Genomic DNA, 26,485 nt, shown 5'->3' with positions numbered 1-26,485 from the left:
AAAGAATAAAACCTTGAACGCAAATAGTCAACTTATTCCCACTGCTATATGTTCTCACCACAATAAACAAACACATTTTCCAAGAGGGATCTCATTTCCAACAGGACACTGCTAGCTTACTTTCTTATGAGAAATCAGTAACAGAACCCAAACCAACGATCTCAGCAGAAAAAAAAAAAAATATATTGAAAACACAGACCAAAATTTTTAAGAGGCAACAGGCATTCTAAGTAGAAGGACAGTGAGAAACACAACACGTGAAAAGCAGATGGAGATAAGATGATCTGTGGTACGTGTGGGTTTTTTATTAAAGCTTCCAGAAGATTTTTTGTGTGTGTTTGAGAAGTGGCAAAGGTGGGACAAGAAAAAAAGGAAAGAAACATAAAAGAAAGAAAGATGCAAGAATGCATGAATCGAGGTAACAACTGCCAAAGCACGACAGGGACCTGAGAGACTTCAGAAGTGCGGTCTGAAAACTGCTCAGAGGTCAAGTAAGTCACTTGAAAGTTGTGCTCATTTCTCAAAAGATTCTGGAGGGGAGGCATAGGGGGATCTGATAGATGAGATATTTGCTTTTGGTTTGAGGAGGGGAGGCTGTTTGGTTTTTTGTTTTTCTTTACATGCACAGTGCAAGTTTGTATAAAGAAGTGGTAGCAGAGATGACAGACGTTACTCTGCTGCCAAAGAAATACCTTGACCTCTAAAGTAAACTAAGCATACAAAATGTAAGAATAGAAGGTGCATGTAAAACCAGCAGCAATATTATGTTTGGCTTTCCACTACTTCTGCAAGTTACTGTACATATAATACATCACTGTTATAGAAATGGCACAGCCTCAGACACTTTCCACATTTTATTTACATTTTAAGACTAACTTTAATCTCAATCACATATCCATACATTTCCTTTGTTTCACTAAAACTTAAATGCATGGTTTATTAGAACAAAGACTGTAAACAAATATTTGCCATGTCCAATACATGTAACACACAGGAGCTGCTTAACAGAAATTAATCCCCCCATTTTATAAATACAGGTATCAAAACAATCCTGAACATACTTTGTGACACTACTAGTAGTCGGTACCCACACCCTTGCAAAATTAAACAAGATGAGCAACGGTATTCACTGTACCTGCTACTTTAAAACAAATTTTAACTGCAGCTCTTTTACTAAGCAAGATGGATAAAGCATGCCATTTATATTTTGCCTTCTCAAGAGATTATTTTCAGAAACATATATTATTCCACAGCAATCTGACACTTCCTGTCATGCTTTCATCTTGTAAAACCTGAATTCCAATTTTAGGCTATTCCAGGCTTATGCTTAAATGACAGTGCCTTGGTAAGAGAAAAAAATAATTGTGCTGCCTTTTTCTCCCATAGTGCCTGAAAACATATTGGGCATACATATATTATATATATTCTTACAAATGTCCAGGTCATGTATACCAGCTGAAATTCTTTTAATGTGTGGGTGTTTGCATTGTGAGATTTAATCAAGACATTAACATGAGTAGAAGGTTGTTGTTTTAAGACAGAAGTTTGAGAATCAGCTAAAATTAATTGTTGTAAGTTTGTCCTTCTGGAGGTTGTGGAAGCTTCATATTTTCTTTGGACATCATTAGACGTCTTAGCTCTTGAAGTACAACTTTAATGCTATAAGAATTTTGCCATTTTGCTAACACTGGTATGCTCCGTGCATCCACCTGGAAAGAAAAGAGAAAGTTGTAAGTTATAATGAAATAATAATTAACAAAAACCTATGTATGAATTACTGCTATTGACCTAATGCTTCTAAGAAAGAGTCAAAACATTCTCTGACAATTTCTCTGTGGCATAAAGTCCCCACTTTATGAACTGTGCTCATAACACAGTTTTTAGGAAAATAAACATACAGTTGCACAGATACAGATTCTGCAATAAAACCCATGCAGGTGGATCCCTCCGCCTGTGCTGATATTAACATCAGTGAGAACAAAAAGGATGGGGTGAGTGGAGAAGAAGTCAGTAAATAGTTCATTGCTAAACTGGAACCATACCTCACAAAATTCAATTCTACCAATTTGTTTCAAATGACTCAAAAAAATCACCTTCATTAAGTATATATTAAATATATACACTTGGGTTTTTAAAGAGCTGAGGAAAACACTGACACACAAGTGCTTGCAAATACCTCTCTTAAGGAATATTTCCTTTGCTTCAAGTATCAGTTTGTGATTATTCTATACTGATATTATGTGGTGCTTCTGATATACCAAGTATCAGTACATATGCTAAGAAATAGCCTGAAATACTTGATTCATGATGTTGAGCCATTTATTAGTTCTTCACATTGTTCTTGCAGTAAATTATTTAATGGAGCTGTGAAGATTACTTACATGTGGACTTTTCCTATTCATTTATTAAACCTGTGAGATAACTTCCACAATCACAACACAACAGAGAGGTTTCAATAGGCAAGCACAAGTCACCAAATGAAAATCAGCCTGTTTTGGCAGCAGGTACGTCCTGTCCACTCAGGCTGCACAGAGCATCCTAAGAAGATCTTAGGGAGCCCAAAGCAGTGGACAGCAAAGGAGCCCCAAGGACAAGAATAGGCAACTGCACAATGCTGAGTTCCATTGCCACAGTAATGCAGGTAGGCCACGAGGCTATAAATGTGCTGAAAAGTCACCGATTTCTAATTTAGGCTGTATAAAGCATCATGAAGCTTCTTCTCTCCTTCTCATTAGAACAAAAAGCAAAAACAAAAAAACTTCACTGTCCTTAGAAAGAATTCTAGCAGAAGCATTTTCTTTCTAGATTGTTCAAGTTGAGGCTATTTTCAGAACACCAGAAGATGAGACTAAACCTTTTTGTAAGAGGAAACTGATGCCAAAGCTTAACAGCATGCTGGTGTAGGTAGCAATAAGAACTCAAGAAAATTCTCCCTCTCACTAGGCACTTTTTCCCCATAGCAGTGCTACTGTGTATCAGCATTTCAGATGAGCCGTGAAATGCTTGTAGGCCTTCTTTGTGATGTGAAGTGATAGAGGGCAGGATCCTTGATCCAATTCACAGCTCAGCACTTCTCTTTGTACAAAGAACGTTCTGCCTAGAGTCAGAGCTCCTTATATAGCCAGCACCGCTGCAAAAGACCTCACATCATCAAACCACAGTATAAAAGGCAGGAAGATTAATACATAATTTATAAATGTTTGTAATAATTAAGAAAGGAGATCAAAAGGAAAGTTATCTTATGCATCAAGGTCATGGCAGTTTGAAGTAACCAATAAGTGCATGAGTTTACACAGGAAAGTTTTCAAAGTAACACTATAGTCTTAGAATCCTAGGAAGGCTTGGGTTGGAAGAGACCTTAAAGATCACCCAGTTTTAACCCTAACATGGGTTAAAACTAGATCACCCTAAGATCACCCTAAAACTAGGCGATCTTTAACCCTAACCCCTGACACGGGCAGGGCTGCTACCCACTAGATCAACAGTCAGACCATCACGGTAATTCCTGGACTCTTCTTCTGACACAAGTATTTGGTTTAGTGTGGTAGATAAAAGCAGCAAAATCTCAGTAACAGATGAAATGAATGCCAGGTCATATGTTCACTTTGCATTTTATTGCAGGTGATTAAGAAGTCCTTTTTCCCTACACATGTATACACACTTATCACTTGCTAATACTTCTCTGCAGCTTACCTACTATCCTCTTCTGTTCAGAGAAATACAACAAAATATGAGTACTCCCCAACTGCTCTGGTCTGTGCCCTTTGACAGACCTGTAATTTAAACAACTTCCATATTGGCCTGAAATACAACACCCTCAGTAGCTGAGGAGAAATCACATCAATAATCTCCCTGAAAACCAGTCATCTCCCCCAAGAAGAACTACGGGAAAGAAGTAAAGGTAAATGAGGCCAAGGACCAGACAACAGCTGCAACAGAAAAGCAGGAGAAATGCACACATTGGAGGCTATGGTAATTATGCGGTAATCAACAACTGGTGGCTTTAGAAGACAACAGTAAGCCAATGTGAGTAAGAAGAGAAAGGCAGGTTTAGCTTTCAGTAGGTTTGAAAGAGAAAACTTAGTATCTGTTCAGATAAGGACCAAGTTAGCAAAAAATAGATGGAAAGGCAGTTTTTCTGGGACTCCTCCAGTGAACATCTGCCTTCAGCCTTGCAGTTCTGCTCCAAAACTATCTTCCTTTTTCTTGATTCTCCACAACTTCACCTTTTTAGTCTATCTCAAGCATGCACTCAGCCTCAGTTGCAGCACTTAGTGATCAGTCATCACTGATGTTTAAGCAATGCAGTTCTACATTCTAGCTGTGCTGGAATATGAGAAGGGATCACTCCAAAGTAAGCTTCTTCAGCCTTTCTTTTTGGCTGGGAATTTGTAATAGTAGCTCACAGACTGTAAACTCTGTCTTAAAGTTATGAATGCTTTCTGAGTAAAGACTGCTACAACATAACATTTTGTTGCTGTTTATCTCAAGGCTCTTTTTGCAAGTCACCGACTTACTGATGACATCTTACAGCAGTGAAGATTTTGGCTCAGGAATTGCACTGCAGAATGTATTTCCCATTTAGACAGTGTGCAGTAAATTCACTTTATGAAGAACAACGCTAAGATATTTGGAAGGCTGACACAAACTATGTAACATTCAAATCACACAAGAGCATCTAAGTAATATTGAAGGATGCATCTGTTATATATAAGAGGAAGAAGTTTCTGGATGGCATAAAGGCTAATAGGGCTGAAAAATGCAATCTGAGGACTGTTTTTTTTCTGGGGTACACAACTGTAAATGTAACTTTAAAAAAAGGAGAAATTATGTACGTTATTTCACTAAATTACTGGAATCAAAACAAATAATTTTCCAAAATGCTGCCAAGTATTGGGTATTTATAATTTTCTCAGTAACTTTAGGAGAACTTAAAGCAGAAGCAAACTGCTTAGTTTACAATAAACACACTCAAAGCAGTAACTGGACAGCATTTGACGGAATTATAGTTGACAGAGGCCCAAGTAAATTTATAAGTAACAAGGATTTCCAGCTGTAAGTTTTTGTGATGCAAATCCTGCAAGACAGACTGCTAAAAAAACTCTCAGAGGCTCAAAAATTAGACACCTCCAAAAGACCATGTGAAAATAAATAGCATACCAGAACACAACCTGCATTTCATCAATACAGGATACAGAATTAAAACTTAAAAAAAAACAAAACAAAAAAAAAAAAACCCACCAAAAACACTCTACAGCATTAAGAACAATAATTTAAATACAGTTGTACAACAATGACCATTAGCACAGAAAAGCATTTTGTCCAGCCATATGTAAGTACTCAGACTAGCTTTTCTGAAATTAGGACCCCAGTCCTGTGTGCAAACTCAGTAGCTCCACAGGCAAACTGAAAAGCAGAAAACCACATGCTAAAGCTTGCAAATAAGAAATGCAATTTCCAAGGGTGATTCAATGAACCTAAGTTAGGCCTTCTTACACAAAATACCCTTAAAGCAGCCCTCTCCTTTTCTACAATGTCTCTGAAGTTATGCTGCTGATGGAAAATTCACTCACAAGCACAAGTTCCTTCCCAAAACAATCCAACTGGAAGTCAAAATATTCCAACAGTCAGTAAGAATAAACTCAACACACATAACTGCACTCTAACGGAAAACACAGAAGCAGTTTAAAACTAGCTTTCTTACGCTAACATTAACTCCAGTACACATCCATCACTCCCCTCCACCTTTCACACTTAACTCAAAAGAAATTATTATCCTTGAAGCTCATGCTGGGGACTCTACCTCGAGCAATGGCATAATTATTTTGTATACTTTAACACTGCCAAAAATGTTTTGAGTATTACTATAATATTGTCATGGCAACACTTCTGGTGCTGTTTATCTTGGGCTTCTATTCTGCAAGTCATCAATATTTTTCATGACATCTACAAGTAACGTGATCAAAAGACGGCCATGAGTGAACAAAGAGGCTGCAGAAATACAGATAGCAGAGCTTCTTTGAAGACAAAACACTGTCATCTTCAATCATTCAAAGTATGCAGCAAACCACTTATGATCTATTATATGAAAGAATCAGTGAGAGAGCAGCTTCAGAGAGACAAGGAAATAAAATAGGAAGCAGAAACATGAACTATTCCAAAGAAGCTGGAGCACATTTTAGAAGAAAAGGAATCTGAGTTTGTGGCTCAGGCAACAGAATAATACTTTCATCCATTAAACATACATACATTTATTCTGCTTTCCAGTATTTTGCAGCAAGCTGGAACATATGTGCACAGAACTACTGCAAAGAGACCTCTATTATGATCAGAATTGCTTTAGAATTTCTAAATAACACCTGGTTCTGAAAAAAAAAACACACAAATTTTCACTAACGTTTAAAAAGAAGCTTTAATGAAAAGCTAAACAGCTTTTAGAGTATGCATATACTATCATCCATACTCACACTATAAACAAAAGTTTTTACTTAAAGCCCTATTTTTGAAATGCATGCTTAGAAGATTGAAAATGAAAACCAAGATTTGTCTAGTTTTTTTGAATTTGGAACTAAGAAAATATAAAGTTATCCTACTCTTGGGAAGAGACCTTTGGGTCCACCTGTCTCAGCCCCAGCCCAGAGCAAAGTGCCCAGGTGGCATATGAAAATCTCCAAGGAGGAGACCACAAAGCCTCTGGGCAGTCTGTGCCAGTGCTATCGCTCACACAGGGAAATGTTCCCTCATGTTTAGATAGAATGGCTTCTTATTCTTACCCTTTCCATTAGAAAAGAATCTGTTCAGCACAAGTGAACTGCCTCTATATCTTGTACACTCTTTGTGTATCACTTCTCCAGAAACGTGACATTTCTATCCACACAGAATACACCACAGATAAGTGGCTTAACCAAAAATGAAAAACTAGGTTGGAGCAAAGCCAAACTCAGCTCTCCGTCAGAATTCCAGTTCTGTGCTCTCAACTGTAAAATGTGCCTCCACTTTATCTGATATGTCTGGCACAATTTTAGTGAGAACAACAGCAAAACAAGTTAAAAACACAAGAAATCAAGACAAAGGGTACATCAAAAAATCACTTAGTGAGTTTTAAATTCGTTAGTGCTGCGAACGGTTTACGTTAGAAGTACAACCTATTCCTACTGAAATCCATGAAACACGTACAGTTAAAGATCTGCACGCACAGCAAATCCTTCATAATGTATTCTATCTGCCAGAACCATTGGGGGTAAGAATGAACTTTTGCTGCAAATGAATTAGAATCAGATTTTCCTATAGTAACGACTGAATTTTATCAGTGCTTTTAAAACCACCCGTCAAACTTCCGGTCCCAATATTCAGCCCCTTTCTCATCAGGCTGAGGGAGTCCAGACTTCTCCAAACACAAGCTCCAAGCAGATGGGCTCAGTAAACACAAGCTTTTAGGCTCTGCAGGCCTGAAATTTTGCTTCTGGAAACCAGCAGCTATATTCTCAGGCATGCACAGATGAATTAATGACAACATACTTCTTCACTGATTCAGAACAATACATGTTACAAGGGGGACGTATGAAAACAATATTATAAACATACCAAAAGCTCTACTGCATTCCAGATTGGCAGCTTTGGCTGGTCACAACCTCTTAATAAATACAAATACTGAGATTATAAGCTACAGCTGGAATAAAGAGCAACAGCTGGTTTGTAGACAGCAATTTTAATAAGATCTTCAGATAGAGTTGGGTTGTTGACTATGCAGGAAGAAATTTCAAATCCCCTTTAAACTATTGCTGAGGTGTTAGTTCACTGGCTTTGGATGATCAGTATACTTTTAAGACTCACAACAGCTCAAACACACTGCTAAGAATGTAATTCACTGCAAATGGATCTTTAATATGAAAGCAGTTACTACCTATATTAAAAGGCTTTAAGACTGAAGCTTAAAAATAATCTCAGATCTGAATAAACCCACTATAAAGAAAATAGGCATTTAAACACATCAGTTCATCCACAATACGATTCAGGCAGAAACATTTCCATTTGTAATTAATGGAAATATCAGATAAAGTTTGGATACTAAAACAAACTTTACTAACTAAACAAAAAATGGTCTTTAGTACAGCATTCCTGTTAGGATAGAATCTAATATCATTGTTGTAAGAGCAATCCATGGAAAATATATGGCGTAAACATTTTTTTTTCCTGTGCAAAATTAAAGCCTTTGATTTTATTTCAGAGAAACAAGAGTTTCAGTATTATAAATAATGCCTCTCTCACTAACAAGCCACTGAGAGCCACTAAAATACTGTAAACACCTTAAGATTTAAATGTGTGCAATAGGCAACCAAAATTTCATTTAAACCAAGTACTTCATACTGTACAATTTAAATAGGAAAACTCCTTCCAACATGCATAATCCTCATCTGGGATATAAATAGTTTATAGTACAGATTAACAATATTGTTGGTCTTACCATTTCAACTTACCATTCCATTGGAATTATTTATTCCATTCATATTAATTTTAGTTACAAATCTAACTGTAGGAGGTGCTTCTGGATATTTAGGTCCACACTCTACTTTCAGACTGTATATTCTGTTTTCATAGTTTGTCTAGAAAGCAAAAAGACAGACTAATGCATCTTACTGAAAGCTGAATATTCAGAAAATAACAAAAAGCAAAGGCAAGAGGAATAAAGACAAAGAAATACAAAATAATTAAACTTATTATGATTATGTACTCCTTGATAGTATTGGATTAGTAACTGATATCCCACTGTTTTGGTTATGTTGGTTAGCTGATGAGTTTCTATAAATTATACTACTTATTGACAGTACCATACGAAAGATTTTAACAGAATTTTTTTTTAATTCACATTTACTCCATTTGCATTGCCAAAGCACTTTTAGCACAGCAGGGAGCTAAAGGAAGAAAATAATCTTTAGAGAAAACAAAAAGGGAACAGGGAAAGATAAAGGTGAGAATAACCAAGCAAAAAAGAAGATGAAAAATAAAAATACATATTCTAGAAGTAAGTAGCACTCCAGAAAATTTCTAAGACTCCCATTGCTGAGAATTTTTAAGCAAGTAAATATTTCAGAGAGGAATGAAATCAAGAAATGGCCCTAAAAATTGGTTTACCAAAGCATTTATTAATTTCAGGCAGTGTAATTAGGTGACAGCACCTTTGCAGAAGACACCTCTCCAAAACGACTGTGGAAGAGTTCATTAACAGTTCATTCTTATTTGTTTCTAAGTATATCTTGAGAAAATCCAATCAAAAATAAACACAATTCTAACTTTTTTTTTCTTGTCAAGTAGGACATGCACGATAAAAAGCATCAGCATCTCCACTGGTCACTGATGCACAAGTGCCTGCACTCCAAAAGGAATATAAACCCAGCTCCTACACAACGCCTACTGCTAATATGAACCTGCAGCAAAAAGATGCTGCCAAACTTTCAAAAAGTACCATCTGCAAGCTGTTCTGCATCAGCCAGCTGTCACTCACTCCAAGTAGAAGAATCAACTTCAATGTCTAATTGTCAAAAGTTCACTTTGTGTCCAAGTAAATGGCAGCCACATGAAGGATCCTAACCATGTCCTGTAATTTCAAGAAGCTACAGATAAACCAACAACTGGGTCAGAAAGAAACAAAAGGAAGCAGGATACCTTTCTACAAAAAAAATAAAAATAAATTTAAAAAAAGATTTTCTACTGTTATTACCCACTACAAGCAGGAAGCCCAAAAAACTAATCTTGTCCTGCTACAGATAATATATGTGCTACCACGTTTCAGAGAAGAATGCTGTCAGTTGTGGAAACAGGCCAAAATGTACATCCATTACTCACAACTCTGAAAATTCTTGAGAATGGCACTCATTCACATTCCCTCATTCCAATCCAGGCAGCTTTTCAATTTTGCTGTGCTTTTCCAGTTGATGCTTAACTGTAAGTTAAATGTCCATGACCAGCTCCCCCAAGAGTCTCAAAAGCATTTTTCCATGGTCAGAAAAATGTTTCCTTTCATTCAAAACAAATTTCTCCTCCCCTTTCCTTGTTGGTTCACCTTGCAAATCAAGTAAGAAAACATTGATAAGCAATTCCTTGCACAGCTCCAGAGACTGGTATATGAAGAACTTCATGCTGTGGGAAGTATTAGCAACTTTCCCTGTGCTCAGCCAAGCTGCACACTCTCTACCTAACTCAACCAATTCCAAAAACACCCATCTTCTACAAACACCAAAACTGGATGCGCAGCTCTTTTCATTGAGGTACCATCCTGGTTTGAGAGCTGGTGGCTTTTACTATCCATGGTCTCCACATACTGAAATTCTTTCTACTCTAAGCAAGACTGCAAGTCTGTAACATGGTCCAGAATATTACTTGCTTGCACTCTTTTACATAGAAAGTCAGAAAGAAAAAAAAATAAACAATATAATTTGACTGGAATGTAAACTGCATCTCAGAGGTTTGTTCTGTTTTTAGTAAAATCCTTTAGCCTCCTACATAATAATCACTTCCTTCAAAGGTGCATTAAGAATCTGCTTTAGGTGAAACCAGAAATCAGCCAGACAGTTCTGGAAACTATAACAAATTTTCTTCTGAACAGATTTGAATACTGTGACTCCACACAACCCAGTATCCAGGCATACTCGTGTTACGTTTGTATTTTAAATTGGTCCTGTCTCAAACATATCCAAGTCTCAGGAGTTCCATACAATTATGCAGATATTCTAAACAGACTGCTGCATGCTGCAGCTAATTGACTTCCAAAAGGAGCTTGAATTACACTGAATGTAACTCTGGAACTCATTATCTTCACTGAGGTCAAATTCTGATCTCAGTTCTTGTCTTGGATAAGTCAATAAGCCCTCCAGCACCAAAGGAGGCACAAGACAGTATACTCGTGTTAGCAGTGAAAGATGTGCTAACTTAGAGCTGCTGGAAGTAAACTCATTTAAAGTCCTAAATGGTGATCCTTTGTATCATATTAACTCATTAGCAAGCTTGCACAAAAGTTACATGTTAGGTGAAGATGTGTTCACTCATATCAGGTAAGGCTGATACTCACATCAGGGATGATTACATCTCTTGCAGGCTTTCAGAAGAGATGATATTTCATAGAAATTAAAAGGTCAGAAGGATTTGACTTTTTTTTCCTATTATTATTTATAAACTTTATCCTATTAGAAGTAACTAACAACTGCTTGTTCTTTAGGACCGATTCAAGAAGACTGCATAAATTGCAATACTAAAAGACTATCTGATAAATCTTTGCTACAGAACTAAAACTGCTAGGCACAGACTTGAACCTTGGAAAGAAATTTACCCTGTTGACTGCATTGTCACTGCACATTTATGGGCAGTAATGATGGAAATACTGACTAAGTATATTTCTAACTCAGTAGAAAGTGTAAAAACACAACTGGCTTAAACAGTTGCAGAAACATGTACTAGACTGGAGGCTGGACTGAAAACACTAACATGCCAGAAAATGATGACTTCTAATGTGAATATACAGTTTTTCAACCACAACTACAACCTTCAATGAATTTTACACCACCTTTCAACTAATTCCCTTACAATGTAGGGAGTAACCTTTTCCAGTTGGCATTTTGTAGTGCTTGCAACATTTTATTGTCACGCTTACCCTCGGTGGCCCAATAATCATGCCTGTCCACCTGGTGAGTGTCATATCTTCATCATCTTCAAGGCCCCAGCTTACTGTACCATCACCTACTCCCTTCTGCCCTTCTTCAAGTTCTTCCAACAAGCGAAAATTACGAGGTACTTTAACTACAGAAAAAATGGAAGAATGTAGTTAATACTGGTCACATCAACAAAAAGATAAATTACTTCATTGCTTCTATATGGCATGCACTGGCAATGACTGAATGTATTTTCAAAGCATAAGGAACATTTCCTGTCTGAATTTAGTTAGCACTCAAGTTATTCTGAAGCAAGTATACACTTCTCCAGAAGCCATGTTAGCAAGACAAACTATGTAAGAGAAAATAAGAGATTTCTGCTCTGTTTGCTTTGGCTTAATTCAGATTCTCCTATTTCTCTAGCACAGTACTGTTTAAAGCCAAAGCGTTTCAAAATCAATTAATTGAAATCAGGTTCTACTCAGTGCAATTCTAATTAAATCAATATTGCAAATTCTTCGCAAAAATAATTAAAGAGTGCAACACAACACAATGACATTAAAATATGTAAACTGTAGAAGAAAGACTGAAACATTTTCAAATTATTTGATTTGATTAAAAAAATAATAATCAATGAAACAGATACTTAAACAGATACTAAAAAACTACAAATCAAGTCCCATTTAACCCAGTGATTATTATTCCCAACTAACAGAGCAAAAAGAAAAAGCAGCATAAAAACACTGATTAAGTTGCTGAAGAGAGTTAATGATGTATTCACAACAGAAAATAAAAATGTACTGTCTCTACAGAAAGCCAAGTAATATTCACTTAGCTGAACTATAATTACTGGATTTATGATGATATGTGGGGACAGACAGATATTGATAGATATTAAACAAGTGGAATTGCTTTATATCTCAAAGTAAAATTATATTTCAGTATGACAGTAGGGAACTAGGAATGTTAATGCTTGCACATGCCCTCACAGTATACTTTCATTTTCAAATGCACAGTGATGAGATTGCAATTATTACAACTTCAGTTTTCTTTCAATAAATACTATTAACTATATTTTTACCTACAGCTGATAGATTTCCTAAAAGCTACTTTAGCTATAGTGTTTCCAATGTTTTTTGTTTGTTTGTTTTCCCATCTGTTTTGTATCTGTTTTTCACTAGGGAACCTGTTTTGCAACCAAGAGGGACCTCAACAAACTTGAAAGGCAGCCCATGTGAGCCTGATGAGGTTCAACACAGCAAAGTGCAAAGTTTTGCGCTTGGGTTGGAGGAATCCCAGGCATCCATACAGACCGAAAGGAAAGATCTCTGAGAGCAGCCCTGCAGAGAAGGACCTGAGGGTCCTGACGGATGAAAAACTAAACATGAGCCAGCAATGTGCTCTTGCTGCTCAGAAGGCCAATGGTATCCTGAGCTCCATCAGAAGAGGGATGGCCAGCAGGGACAAGGAGGTGATTGTCCTTCTCTACTCTGCCTTCATGAGGCCCCATCTGGAATACTGTGTCCAGGTCTGAGGCCCCAATACAGGAAAGATGTGGAGCTGTTGAAGAGGATCCAGAAGAGGACCACAAAGATGATCAGAGGGCTGGAACACCTCCTCTACAAAGACAGGCTGAGGGAGCTGGGCTTTTCAACTTGGAGAAGAGAAGGCCATGAGGTGACTTCATTGCAACCTTCCAGTATTTAAAAGGGGATTATAAACAGGAGGAGAATCAACTTTTTACAAGGGTAGACAGTCACAGGACAAAGGGAAATGGTTTTAAGTTGAAGAAAGGAAGGTTTAGATTGCATGTCAGGGGGAAGTTCTTTACTATGAGTGGTGAGGTGCTGGAACAGGCTGCCCAGAGAGGCTCTGGATGCCTCGTCCCTGGATATTCAAGGCCAGGTTGGGCCCAGATGGATGGGGCCCAGAGCAGCCTGGTACCACACCTGGAGGTTGGTGGGCCTGCCTGTGACAGGGGGGTTGGGACTTGGAAGAGATCCCAAGGATCAAGAACTCAAGGTATTCTATGATTTCACTGGAAAAAATAAGGTCCATTATAGAACTAACATAAAAACTGAGCGTACACAAAGTTCTTAACAAGAAGTATATACTATATAGCTTGAAAAAGATGAAGGTGAAAGAAAACTGGTTTTCATACGTTAGTCACTGAGATTTCAGGTTTGAAACTACCCTACTCTGCATTGCCAATGGTCTGTCCAAAGAATTAAGGCCAAAATGTATAATATGTTATTTAATTAATACCGACATGGAACAGCACAGACAAGCATATCCTTCAGCAACTATCTAAATAGCTTCCCTTGCATAAATATGGTTTCCTTTAAATTGCGTTCAGAAAATGTTCTAAACATTTTTCATCAAAACAGGCCAGCAAGCATCTCCTAAAAGTTACACAAATACCCAATTTCTCCAAATTCCCAGGAAAAGGCAAAAGGTATAGAAGGACAGCGTAAGGAAATTAAGTCGCTCATGTATAGCCTCACCTTCCTTCTGTCTTCGATATTACTGCTTCTGTAAGCTACATAATTAGCTATTTTAGGTTGTTAACTGAGCATAAAATTATACATTTTGGTTAGTTTCCTGAAGGCTTGACAAAATGATCCAGCTCACAAGGATCTCAGTTAAGCAGCAGCAAACATTCAGATGTAGAACTACACTTCAGTGGAGCTCAGCTAATCTGGAAACTTCTTTTCCCAGGTAAGACTGTACATACAATTACCTGAAAGTACTAGCACTATAGGAATCAAGGAGCAGATAATTTCTCTGTTCTTCAGTAGAGATCCTTTCAAAAAACTTCTCTGAAATTCCTATGTTCATTCTTCTGGTCCCATCTTGACCTGACAAACTTACAGTAGATCAATGTTTTGCAGCATGTGACTCCCACGGCCAGGCTGGAAGAGTCTCTGAGCAACCTGATCTATCCGCAGGTGTTGCTGTTCATTTGCATGAAAAGTTTTTGATGGGCACATGGAGCCTCACAAAGCAAAGCCTCGTGCCTCACACGTTCTTTTCCCAAATAAAATTGTGGACTTGATTTATCTTACACTTCTCCAATCTTTATCATAGAATCATAGAATGGCCTGGGTTGAAAAGGACCACAATGATCACCTCATTTCAACCCCCCTGCTATATGCAGGGTTGCCAGCCACCAGACCAGGCTGCCCAGAGCCACATCCAGCCTGGCCTTGAATGCCTCCAGGGATGGGGCATCCACAACCTCCTTGGGCAATCTGTTCCAGTGTGTTACCACCCTCTGGGTGAAAAACTTCCTCCTAACATCTAACCTAAACCTCCCCTGTCTTAGTTTAAAACCATTCCCCCTTGTCCTATCACCATCCACCCTCGTAAGCAGCCGTTCCCCTTTATCATTATGCTTCTTACAATCATTATCATATGCTTCTCCAGTGCCTTAAATCCATTTCTCAGAAGCCCCGCCCTGATCACAAAGCTCCTGAGTTGCAGATTATCTCTGGAAGAAGAGCACATAATCAACCAAATGGGCCTTAATATTTTTTCTGCTCACCTGCTGTTGCCTTCCCATGCAGCTGAGCTCAGCTGCTCACTGCCAGTAGAGGTCCCCCCTCCCACTCTTGCACTGATTGGACTCCTCAATTAGCTGCACTGGCACACTCATTTAGCAAAAAGCTATTCTTCCTGTAATAAAACCAAATCCACCCAGTTAATCAACTGAATTGACTCAGGAAGGAAAATAACAGGTGCCTTCCTTTGCAAAGCCATGGGTGCAGGGATAAGCAGACTGGCAAACTGAGCTTCACATACAAGACCACAGGAAATGACAGGTTTCTAGAAAATAAAGCCTTGGGACTGTCGTGTTTATTGCATCTTTTTTCACTCAGTCGTCTCTGCTCACTGGTTCTCCCTTCTACCCACAGGGAGTGACAGGCTCCCCGCACCAACCTCCTAGCACCATCAGTGCTACAAGCAGGCAGCAAACACTGCTCTGCAGTTAAATAAGCGTCAAAATGTCTACTGGGAAAATGTACAAAAAACCATTACCACCTATGAGATTCCAACTCATTTAAAAACCTCCTAGAAAAAGATGTTACAAGTTAATTGAAACTAGAGCAAAAATTTGCTTCCTTTCAGAATGTTATTCAGTTCTACAACATCTGGGTTGGAGATACAAGAAATGATTTTTTACATGAAATATTGGGTTTGTTTTTAGTAAGAACACTTCTATATTTAAGGTACCTGGTTCACATCCACAGACAAATTTTATTCCTCTATTTCATTTTGTTCATAGGAAGTGCAGAAAATCATTTTCTTATGCAATCCTGTATCTAAGAATCGGAAAACAACCCCTTGCCCATACTTCCAAAGAAATGCTCTGATTCATCAATTGATACTGGAGTGGCAGAGCTGGGCAGCAACCCAATCATGAATGTTTGATGGCTAGGGGCAGCACAGCTATTTGTATGTGAAAATACAGCTGGATTCATCACAATTACAAATAAAACAAAAGCAACCTCCCCCGCCTGCTTTTCAGTTCATCTTCAAAGCTTAACTCGCTGCAGATTTTACTGACAAGTACATCCTGACCCTCCAACACTGCACACAAGAACTGTCAAGCTGCATTTACCAAGTTTTCACAGAGCTGAAGGAAACACTTCACTTAAAAACAAACAAAACACACATACACACAATAACAGTCATGGTCATACGTACCAATAGTTTAATCATGAAACTAGACTACAGTAGCTGATGCCTATTGGAAATTTGTGGAACTAACAATGAAGTTAAATACCTTTGAACAATGAAAAAAGACCAAGTAGCAAAACTAGTGAATACAAAGACAGCCACAAAGTAATGCCTCCTATTTTATGATTTTGGCAATACAAAAGTAGAGGTTGAACCTTCCTGCCAACATCCCATTACATATTGTTGCTGTGTGACAGATGGCAGCAGAGGAGTAGTCTGACAGAGTGGAGTCTGACGGAAATGTGTACAGAGCACAAGTATGGGACTGAATTCCTCCATGAGGAAAAAATGGCACCCACTGACACTCGTCAACACTTGCTGAATGTTTGTGGAGACCAAACAGTGGATGTTGGCACAGTGATGTGGTGGGTGGTGCATTTCAGCAGTGGTGACAACGATGTGAAAGACAAGCCATGTTCCAGGCAGTCATGAAGATTTTTATGAGCGTGGCATGCAGGCTCCTGTTTATCAAAAGTGAAAATGCACAGCTAATGCTGGTAACCACGATGAAAAATAGTGTTTTGTAGCTGAAAACTTGCTCTGTCAAACAGTGTTATTGTGCACTTTGCATGTGTTGTAGTTTCCATGGAAATAAATAGGAGAAATTACTTTTGGAGAGACTTGCATAAATATTAAGGAAAGTCTACTTCCATACATGAGTTACTTTTGTAACTGGGGGAACAGAACAAATTAAAAACAAAAAAAAACAAAAAAAAAAAAACCACCTTACATTTATGCTCTAACCAAAAGCTACACAATCTGGAAAAAAAAAAAAAAGTCAGAAAAAAGGAATCCTCAGCACCTTTTAGCAGGACCAGTAACATTTACAGCTGCAATAAAAGAGGAAAGGCTGGAAAAACATGTTGCTGCTGCTGTATCAGGACACAGTTTCACAGCTGCTAATGCCAGATCACCTACTGGTATAGATTAATAAGCATTAAAAAAGACACAAAACTGCACTTCAGTCAAGTTTGACAGCACAGACTGGTTACATTAAATCACATTTTTTAATAACTTATGCTGACAGACTCCTTTTGTGGTCATATAAATCAGTTTAAATGTAAGTGGGCTGTGTTGATACAACCGTGTCCATAGAAACATATTTTTAATTGCTTTAAAAATGCATTTAAACTGCTTTAATTGAACATTTTGTTTTAAAACCGTGAAATATGAAATCCTTCAGCGCTTCCTGTGAAATTTCAATTATATTGCTTAATTTCTTGGATACTTACAAGAATAAGTATGTTCTGGATGTCACTGAGCAGCTGTCTGTTATTTGTCTCTATCTGCAGCTGAAGGTAAATTATGCATCTCTGCTGTTTCACACCAAAGAGAAGTGATTTTAAAAACTGAAGACAACACACTCTTGATTAAGGAACTAACTTAACAAAACAGAATGCACAAAACTGAAAAATAAATCCCAGAATATGCAATTGCACCTGGGAGCCCAAACTCCCTGCACGTCTCTTGGGACCAGCCGTGCAACAGACAGGAGGGTGACGATGTGAACTCCTCTCTTCTCCTTGGCCCCTACAGAGTGGCACCATGAGCTTAATTTTTCATAGCCTGACACAGAGCCTTATGTGTGACACTGTCTATTATACTGAAAATCAGTAATTATACATTAGCACAGCCAGGATTCTGTTCGGGGTGTTATTCTATTCGATTGATGCAGCCACATCAGGAAAACTGCAGCATCAACAGTTTTGAATGTATGGGATGTCTGCAGCCCACTGACTTCCAGCTAACAAAAACTACAGAACATGTAGAACTTAGCAATAAAAAAAAAAAAAAAAAAAAAAAAATCCCAAACAAAAAAACCCACTCAAATTCCATTTAACAGCTTCGGGCCGGCAAAAAAATAGCTATCTGACATCCCAGGAGACAGGACAAATGTCAGCTTTGCAAATCTTAACCTGTATTATAATTTCTCCTGAGGCACAGAGAAAAAATAAAAAAAACTATGAAGAGAAACACAGAGAAAACAACAGGCACCTTTCATGTACCTTTCAACCTGAGTGATTCATAAGAAGTCTTACTCAGAAGGGAACACAGATGAAAGCTGAAATATCGTACTGACAAAAGCTAAAAAGAATTGCAACAACCAAACCCCTAGGTAGGCCCTGAAATGGGTGATGTACAAATAAAAAAAGAGAGGAAAGAAGCCTGTATGTAAAGTGCTAACCTTCTACTCTGGCTGCAAAACACAGCCTTGAGCAAATAAATTTTGTAGGACATACGCTTCTCTGGAAAAAAAAAAAAAAAACCGAAAAAAAAAACCACCAAACAACACACACACACACATTAAAAAAACCAACATGACCTATCCTTTTGTTTGCCTGTTATCACATCACACTCTTGTGCTAAGTTAAATATTCAGTGAATAAAAAAAAAAAAAGGTTGACTTGCTACTGGAATCTAATATCAAGAAGTATTTCCAAGCGTAAGTTAATTACATTGTAATTATTATCAGAAGTCAGTCACAGTAGTCTGGCTCCAAAACCCAAAAGTATAAGATGCATATTAATTAAGGTAGGCATTGCTACCACTCTCAGTGGAACACAGCAATTCCATAATGAACTTTTTTTTTTTTTTTTTTTAAATTAGGAATACAACTACACACGTAACAGAAGCTCTGATTCCAACAGCCAGGTGATGAACATGATTATTGCTCAAAGCAAATATCCAAGCTTGATGAAAAGCAGTGTTTTGCTTTCCAGTAGCCATGAAAGCCTCCAATTGCTGCTCTGGAACTCTGTCTGGGAACCAACACAACCAACTCAAAATCCCATATACCAACACTGTACATAAAGAGGCATTTACCATATGCTATTTTTCTCTATTTCCCTTTAGCTTGTACATCTCCAACACCATTCATGCAACAGAACATTCTGCATTAACAGTTCTGAGTTTAAATGGTGAAATGAAAGCATTCAGCAACAGCATGGACGATATAAACTGATCAGGATGGTACATAAGCTACTAAGTCATTCTAGCACTTATGGATGAAACATCCATACAATGCAAGTATATTTTCCACAACAAGGATCCAGCCATCGCTGATTTTATCAAATAAAAGCAAACAGCTGCCTTCGTGTCAATAACAATGGCATGACAAAAGGAATTATTGAAGTCACATAGCATAAACAACAGCAACAACAAAAATCAACGGAAAACAGAGAGCTATTAAGCACTCCGTGCTTCCAAAATGAGTCACAGGCAACCCCTCAAAACAGCAGCAATCCTGAGTGCTTCTTCTCCACCTTGCTGAAGTCTCAAGGATGCACTGTAACAGACCAATTTACCAGCATCTCATCACCATTGTCTGCAAGGGGCTAAGCTATAAATGACAGGCACTCCGATCTGCCAGCTCATCAAGACTAACACAGCTAAGATTACCTGTGGAAAGCGTTTAGAAACACAGACTTAAAGAAACAAACAAGAAAGTTTGACTTCAGAAATCAAAATGAAGAGAAATGTAGCAGGTAAACTTGTACTGCTTTTGTACTACAAAGATGTACACTGACATGTATAGAGCAAATGGCCATCTATTTGATGTTGTTTAGGAATGCTTTTCCTAAGTTACAGCCAGTCACGTTACAATGTTAAACAATAGAAAAGGGCCATCTTACAAGCATCAGCTACAGAAATTGCCCATATCCAGCACAACTGATACATGAACAATTCATTTTCTTAACAGGACAAATTAAAGACATACAAAAATACAATGATGCATTCCACTCCATAAGAACTCTGTAGCTGGTTAACTTCCTTTGCCTTTTATAATAATTAAAATCTGTAAAAACTTGAAAACATTTAGGCTGGGAAATTTCAAGGAGGAAGTACAAAAGGAACTTACTGAAATTGCTCAGAAAAGTAAGCTCTAGTACGCATTTCATCAATTGTTTTGCTTTGTTTTTCCTCCTATGAAAACACTTCACTTAGCAAACATTTCCCAGAAGAAGCCAATAAACAAAGCAGAGCGAAACCTATAAACCATCTCAAAACCTATGCTTTGGTAAGTAATATTTACCTTAAGAATTACATTGGTAGTGCTTTTTATTTATTTATTTCAATGGAGAAGAGAAAGCTCGGAGGTGACCTGAGAGCAGCCTTTCAGTATCTGAAGAGGCACGACAGGAAAGAAGGGGACAGACTCTTTAGCAGGGTCTGTAGTGGCAGAACATGGGGAAATGGCTTCAAAGCTCAAAGAGGGAAGATTTGGGTTAGATACAAGGAAAAACCTTCTACAGTGAGGGTGGTGAGGCACCAGCGCAGGTTGCCCAGAGTTGTGGTGGATGCCCTATCCCTGGAGGCTTTCAAAGCAAGGCTGAACCAGGCCCTGGGCAACCTGAGGTAGCTGCAGATGTCTCTCTTCACTGCAGGGGAGTTGGACTAGATGGCCTTCAAAGGTCCCTTCCAACTCTAAGAATCCTATGATTCTATTCTATGAAATTTTACATTGTTGGTGTCTTAACAGACACAAACTAAAGTTGCACAAGAATTTCTTTTTTTCACAAAGCTATAGTGATTCTCTGGGAAGTTAACAGTAAGAAGGCAGGTAATGAGAAATCATGTTTGTACAACAGAAGCCTCAGCCGTTTATTGCAACAAAGCACTCATATCTGGGCCATGGGCAAAAGGGTCTAGAAGGGCACAGGCCTATTTATGTCTTTCATGTGATGCACAGACCCTGGTGTTTAGAAATAGAGTCATTTCACTGATGATAGATGTATAAAAGCAGAATTTTCCCCTTTCAGTTCCATAACATTAAGATTATTAATTATCTGCTAACAGTCATGATAAAAAATGATAAATTCTAAACAGAACCAAGTAGGTATGTTCACCTATTTGTGTTTTTTTGTTTTGGTAGTGATTCTAGTTGGACTGTGTTAAAATTGGCATTGAATACCATTGAAATCCAGCTCATGCTTTGGCACCAGTTGCAAGACGCAGCAAAACAGGTCTTCAAAGTAAAACAGAACTTACTTTATACTTGCTTGTTATGGGGCAGGCAGACTACTAAGAGAGAGAAGGTAACTCAGAAGTACAGCCATTTGCTCCCACTTCCAAGGCTGAGCCTACCTCACATCTGTCAGAATCCAATCTCTTATTTACCTTTTACATGCATTATCCCAACTGCACTCAAAAATCCAGATTATAGTACACACCAAGAACAGTGATGGACAGCCTCACAAGAAAGGAGAGGTGGTAACATGAGTTCACTTTACCAGGACCCAGATCATATTCCATTAAAAAAGCAGTAGGAAGTGTATTTAGACATCAGAAAAATCATAACAAAGCTTTCAATATATGAACATTAATGAAGTTTACTTAAATAGGAGTTGAGAGGGAAGGAAATAAGTTTTGGGACTTCATAAACATATCTGATTAACCACAAATCTTGATGCTGGAATAAGAAATCTCAGCACATTGAACTACAGAAGCAGCATCATTTATTCAGTATGTTTCAGTTGCTACTGGTTTCACAGTAAGAATGATGAGGCCTTGCACCTGACTTCTCCGGCATAGTGAGCATTGCAATGCGTAAATATGTAACAAAAAGTCTGTACAATTTTAGGTTTTATTGATTATGGTTTGAAGTGTGAGAAATCACTAGCAGAACACACATCTCCATTACCAACGCATCTTCACCTCCAGTGTCCTCTCCTCTTTTCTTAGCCTGCCTCTTAGGTAACCAGAAGTGAACTATCTACTCCTGATAATTTTGAATTCTACTGATTCTGTTCAATAATTCACCTGATAACTTACTCAAAGCAGCTTCAAGGTCAGGACTCTTACTGTGACGGTCACCATCCACCAGGAAAATATTACCTGTTCAGTTTTTATTGACTTCTATAGTTCTCTACTCCTCCCAGCCACCCCCTGCTCCTTACTCACCTTTCTCAGAAGAGCTGCAGGCAAGAGAGAGGCAAGGCAGCCATCAGCTGCCTGATTCATCACAGACGCTTCACCTCTGACCAGCATCTGGTGAGAAGTCATTTCTCAGTAATCCCAGTAAGTTTTCCCATTCTGCACCATTTCACTTTATCAGGGTTCGCTCCTCAATGAAACCTCTATTCCCCATTTCCTTGGGGTCTAACTTCAGAATGAACTTCAGTGTCCTGATCATTTTACAAAGCAACCACACCCTGAATTTCTTAAAGTTGTGCAAGGCTAAGAGCGATCACACGTACATCAGCAAGCAGGAACACACAAATAGGTAAGGCTAGATACACTCACACTCAAAATATAGTCCAGATTTGAGAGAAATTCTAACACAACTCAACTTTGTTAGAACGGTGGTAGCAACCGTTAAGAGTTTGTTTCAGCCTATCTTTGCATTTTTATATAGCTGTGACCACCATGAATACAGTTGCTGGCATGCCATTGCTAATACTGTCCACGAACACTGATGAAGAGGATTGTTCCACTTCACATACATTTACTTTCAGACTACAGAACTGGGCACAAACAAGCTCTTTGGTGCATAAATAAATAACCCCAAACCTCGAGAAGATTTCACACCACAGGTTTTAACTGATTAAAATATCTCAAAAAAAAAAGTTATTACAACAATAGAAAATTAGAATACACTTGACTAGATTGCAGTCCTACATAGAAACTGATGTAAACTGCTTAACAGTCATCTATTGTACAAATTTGCATCAACATCAGCGGTATAAACCTATTAATTTAGAAGATACCTAAATGCAAATTTCTGTGCTAAAAAACACCACTGTGAACTCAGAGCTTTGTTGCATCCAACACTGCATGTCCACTTGTGTCTAACTGTAACAAAAGCACACCAGAATGAAACAGTTACGTTACTGCAGGAGCTTACCTATTGCCACAGTCAGGTGTGTTTTGGACAAAGGTGGAAAACCATAGGTCACTTAGGATTTAAAAATTAACTCTGGAGAGGCAACTACTGAATGAAATGCAATGATTCAATTATCATAGAATGGCCTGAGTTGAAAAGGATCATAATGATCATCTAGTTTCAATCCCTCTGCTATGTGCAGGGTCCCACAGGTTTTAGCGTGTGACATGGTAGGATTATGAAAAATGAGACACTGTGATGCTGATCAAATTAAAGATTTTATTGCTATTCCAATTTTGTACCAAACAACCCACGACAGGAGGCTAGAAAGAGTGTTTAAAACAATACCCATTATTTTAAAATCCACCAGCAATATTAATTCCTGATTATTTAGTCTGCGGGATGAAGATTTTATCAAAGAAATGTTCCCCATCTCTCTCTTCAGAAGTTCAAATAATAAATAAGTTAATTAAAAAACACCCCTGCTTAGTACAAGTAAGCTCACTATTCAAAATGTTAAGCTATAAAAAGGTACAAAAGACTAAATTAGAGTTACAACAGCAAAGAGGCTCAATTTTTCAAACTTTCATCGTAAAGCTAAGCTTACGTCGGCAGAGGGGAAAAAGGATTTCAAATACATACTTTTACAGCTATCTTTTCAAGGAAAGATGGCATAAAAATCGTTGCAGACTAGAAGAACCCAGCAGAGGCCAAAATCTCTTACCATGAAATGACTTTCACAGGGTCTGCTTTAATAGCAGGAATACAATGTGTGACCCAGATAACAAGAGCAGCAGCAAGGATTTAGTTTAGCAAAGCTGTAAAGCTGGCTAAAATGGGTTATAAGTCATTGATTAGCAAACACTTTTCCTAAGACCTGCATAAAGGTCCTTTGCAACATGACTCAGCACTCAGAGCACACAACATAAAGATCTTTTATCTATGGAAAACAGTCTGATCGGGGATTATTTTGTCAGTTGTACACCTAAGGACAGAATCAGGAAACGTTCCATTCACCACGTATTTAGTAGTGAGAACTGTCACCAAATTCTTATTTTAACTTTGTGATAATCGTGTTTCAGTCTGCTATTTTCTACACTCCAGGTTTCAAAGGTTCAAATTACTTTATATTTTCATGACAATATGTTCAATTTCAGGGAGAAAATACATACACTTTTTACCTTGAAAAAAAGTTGTAAGTAAGATGAGTAACACTGAACACTTCACTAAGACTATAGTGATGGCCTCAATAAAGCACACTGTTTTTACATGAACTGCAGAAAATGCTTATTATTTACTCAAGCACATTTCAAATTCACTTAGCTATCCAGCTATGAACAGCATATGCACAGATGCAATGAAAGGAGGTGACTTTTTTTTAAGCAGTTACTGAGCCTAAGTGTTAGAAGCTATTTTCCTGACTCCCCCCCCCCCCAACACAGTTGAAGCTACTGATTCTTCTGAAATAAAGGATTAATGTAGAGCTCTGAGGTTTCAGGTTTCCACTGAAGGTTCCATTTGTACAAGCAATCTTCAGTCACGTACCTGAGGCACCAGACCTACTTGAAAAGGTTGTAAAGTGAAAGCTCATCTAATTCAGAACCAGCCTGACAGCTTGACAATCACAAGCTTTTGTAGCAATGTACTGATTTTATTCAAAATATTGTTCGCATTACATCTCATTAGTGCCTTCCAAATGTCAAACAAAGAAAAACATTCTTTTGGGCAAAGCAGCATACAGCAAAACCCTTCTGAATGCAGCTTAAAATGGCTATGAATGCCTCCTCTAGCAGCATCTTGTCTTTACACAACCCATGCTGAGGTTCCCACCAGCTAGCTGAGACAGCCAGGCAACAAAACCTAAGCGACATGAGAGCTGAAGCCGATTTGCTACTTGAGATCAAGTTTTGGTTAGGATGAAGTAAAGCTATTGTCTAGGAAAACACACACAAGAGTAGCTGGAGAAACAGGAAGAAGAGTCTGTCAACAGTTGAACAGTTTCACAGCATGTACTTCTGTTGCTTTAGGAAAAGTCTTCAGAAAGGCAAAACACACAAAGTAATGAATGTGTATATGTACCTCAACTCCACTGATTACTCATGAGGATTGGCAATTCTGTTCCCACACATTAGAAGCCTTCTCATGTGAGAAGCCTGAAATTTATAATATAACCAATCTGTCTCCAAATACTGAAAGACAGCTATTCCATTCCTGAAATGGTGTGGCTTGTCTCTTCATCCAGGCTAGTATTATCTAGGATTGTATGCAACAATTTAAGTAATGGGCTTCCATACTAAGCTTGGTAACACCCTTGAATTTCAAACAAATTCTTAAATAAGTGGCCTGCTTTAAGGAAGGTGCTTACCCACTGAGCATATTCTTACATAGCCACTGTGGATGTATGTTGCAGCTTACATTTAAAGACCAAACTGCAAAATACCAGCAACGAAGAGAGGAATATGGTAAGGGCAAAGTTCTGAGAAGATACCGAATGTCCTGCCTATGTACGTCACAGTCAGAAAGTACTGATGGTCTATATATAGTTCAGAAGCCGTTTGTAAGCAAGATACTTTTCAATCCAGCTGAAGCACATGCAAATTAATTTGAGGCTTGCCACGTCGCTTTAAAGCAGGCAGAACAATTCCAGTTTCCTTGTGCATAGGACAGGATGGAAAAACGCCCCACACAGAGAGCGCTGCCACACAGAATACAGCATTCTATTCCTTTTGTTTTCTCTGATTACTTACAGCTTCAAGAGTTCTCTGCTTTATACAACTACATTGAAAATGCAAGAACATTTATGAGGACTGTAAAATTCTGAACTGCTATTAAGTGGCTTCTTGAATAAATCCAGGGTAAGTGATTAATAATGTCACAGAGGTACAATACAGAAAGGAAGGAGGAGTAATAAAGCCTTGAAGGTGAAACATATTAGGAGAACTATTTCTCCCATAAGGAAGAGGAAGGAAATGGGTATCCAAATAGTTCAAAGGAAAGTAGAAACCCAGCCAGGTCAAGTTTAACACACAGGTTTTCTAGATACAAAGCTTAAATTGTACCATTTCTCACATGGAAAAAAAAAAAAGTCTTCAAAACATTACTTCAACGTCCCACTAATGAATAAATTGATTTATTATTCCTTTAAAGGGCTCATAATATCTGGCAGCCTCCAAACAAGGTATGATAGTTCACTGATGTCTATTCAGCTAAGCACAGAACAGGCAGACATTAGCTTGATCTTGACCAGAGAGGAATTGTAAAAAATATAAAGGAAAGCGCT

The 26,485-nt window shown here is 38.1% G+C and overlaps 1 protein-coding gene across 3 annotated transcripts in view; it reads right to left on the bottom strand.

The window, feature by feature from the left end:
- Positions 1–841: 841 nt before the first annotated feature.
- Positions 842–26,485, bottom strand: part of UBE2V2 (ubiquitin conjugating enzyme E2 V2) — a 29,437-nt gene continuing 3,793 nt past the window's right edge. Inside the window, exons 2-5 of one of the 3 annotated variants that reach the window (XM_052704572.1) lie at positions 22,284–22,370; positions 11,645–11,790; positions 8,478–8,603; positions 842–1,709 (exon numbers count right to left, since the gene is read on the bottom strand). In XM_052704572.1, the coding sequence (XP_052560532.1) occupies positions 1,563–1,709; positions 8,478–8,603; positions 11,645–11,689 (318 nt within the window). In that variant the 5' untranslated portion in view covers positions 11,690–11,790; positions 22,284–22,370 and the 3' untranslated portion in view covers positions 842–1,562. Of the gene's footprint in view, positions 1,710–8,477; positions 8,604–11,644; positions 11,791–15,186; positions 15,318–22,283; positions 22,371–26,485 lie in introns of those variants that run through there. The other 2 variants (XM_052704570.1, XM_052704569.1) reach the window with 2 other exon arrangements.

Source organism: Tympanuchus pallidicinctus, unplaced genomic scaffold (assembly GCF_026119805.1).
Source record: "Tympanuchus pallidicinctus isolate F22 unplaced genomic scaffold, pur_lepc_1.0 scaffold5, whole genome shotgun sequence".
NCBI lineage: Eukaryota > Metazoa > Chordata > Aves > Galliformes > Phasianidae > Tympanuchus > Tympanuchus pallidicinctus.
The sequence above is the reverse complement of the archived record's forward strand: the minus strand, read 5'-3'. Positions and strand labels throughout refer to the sequence as shown.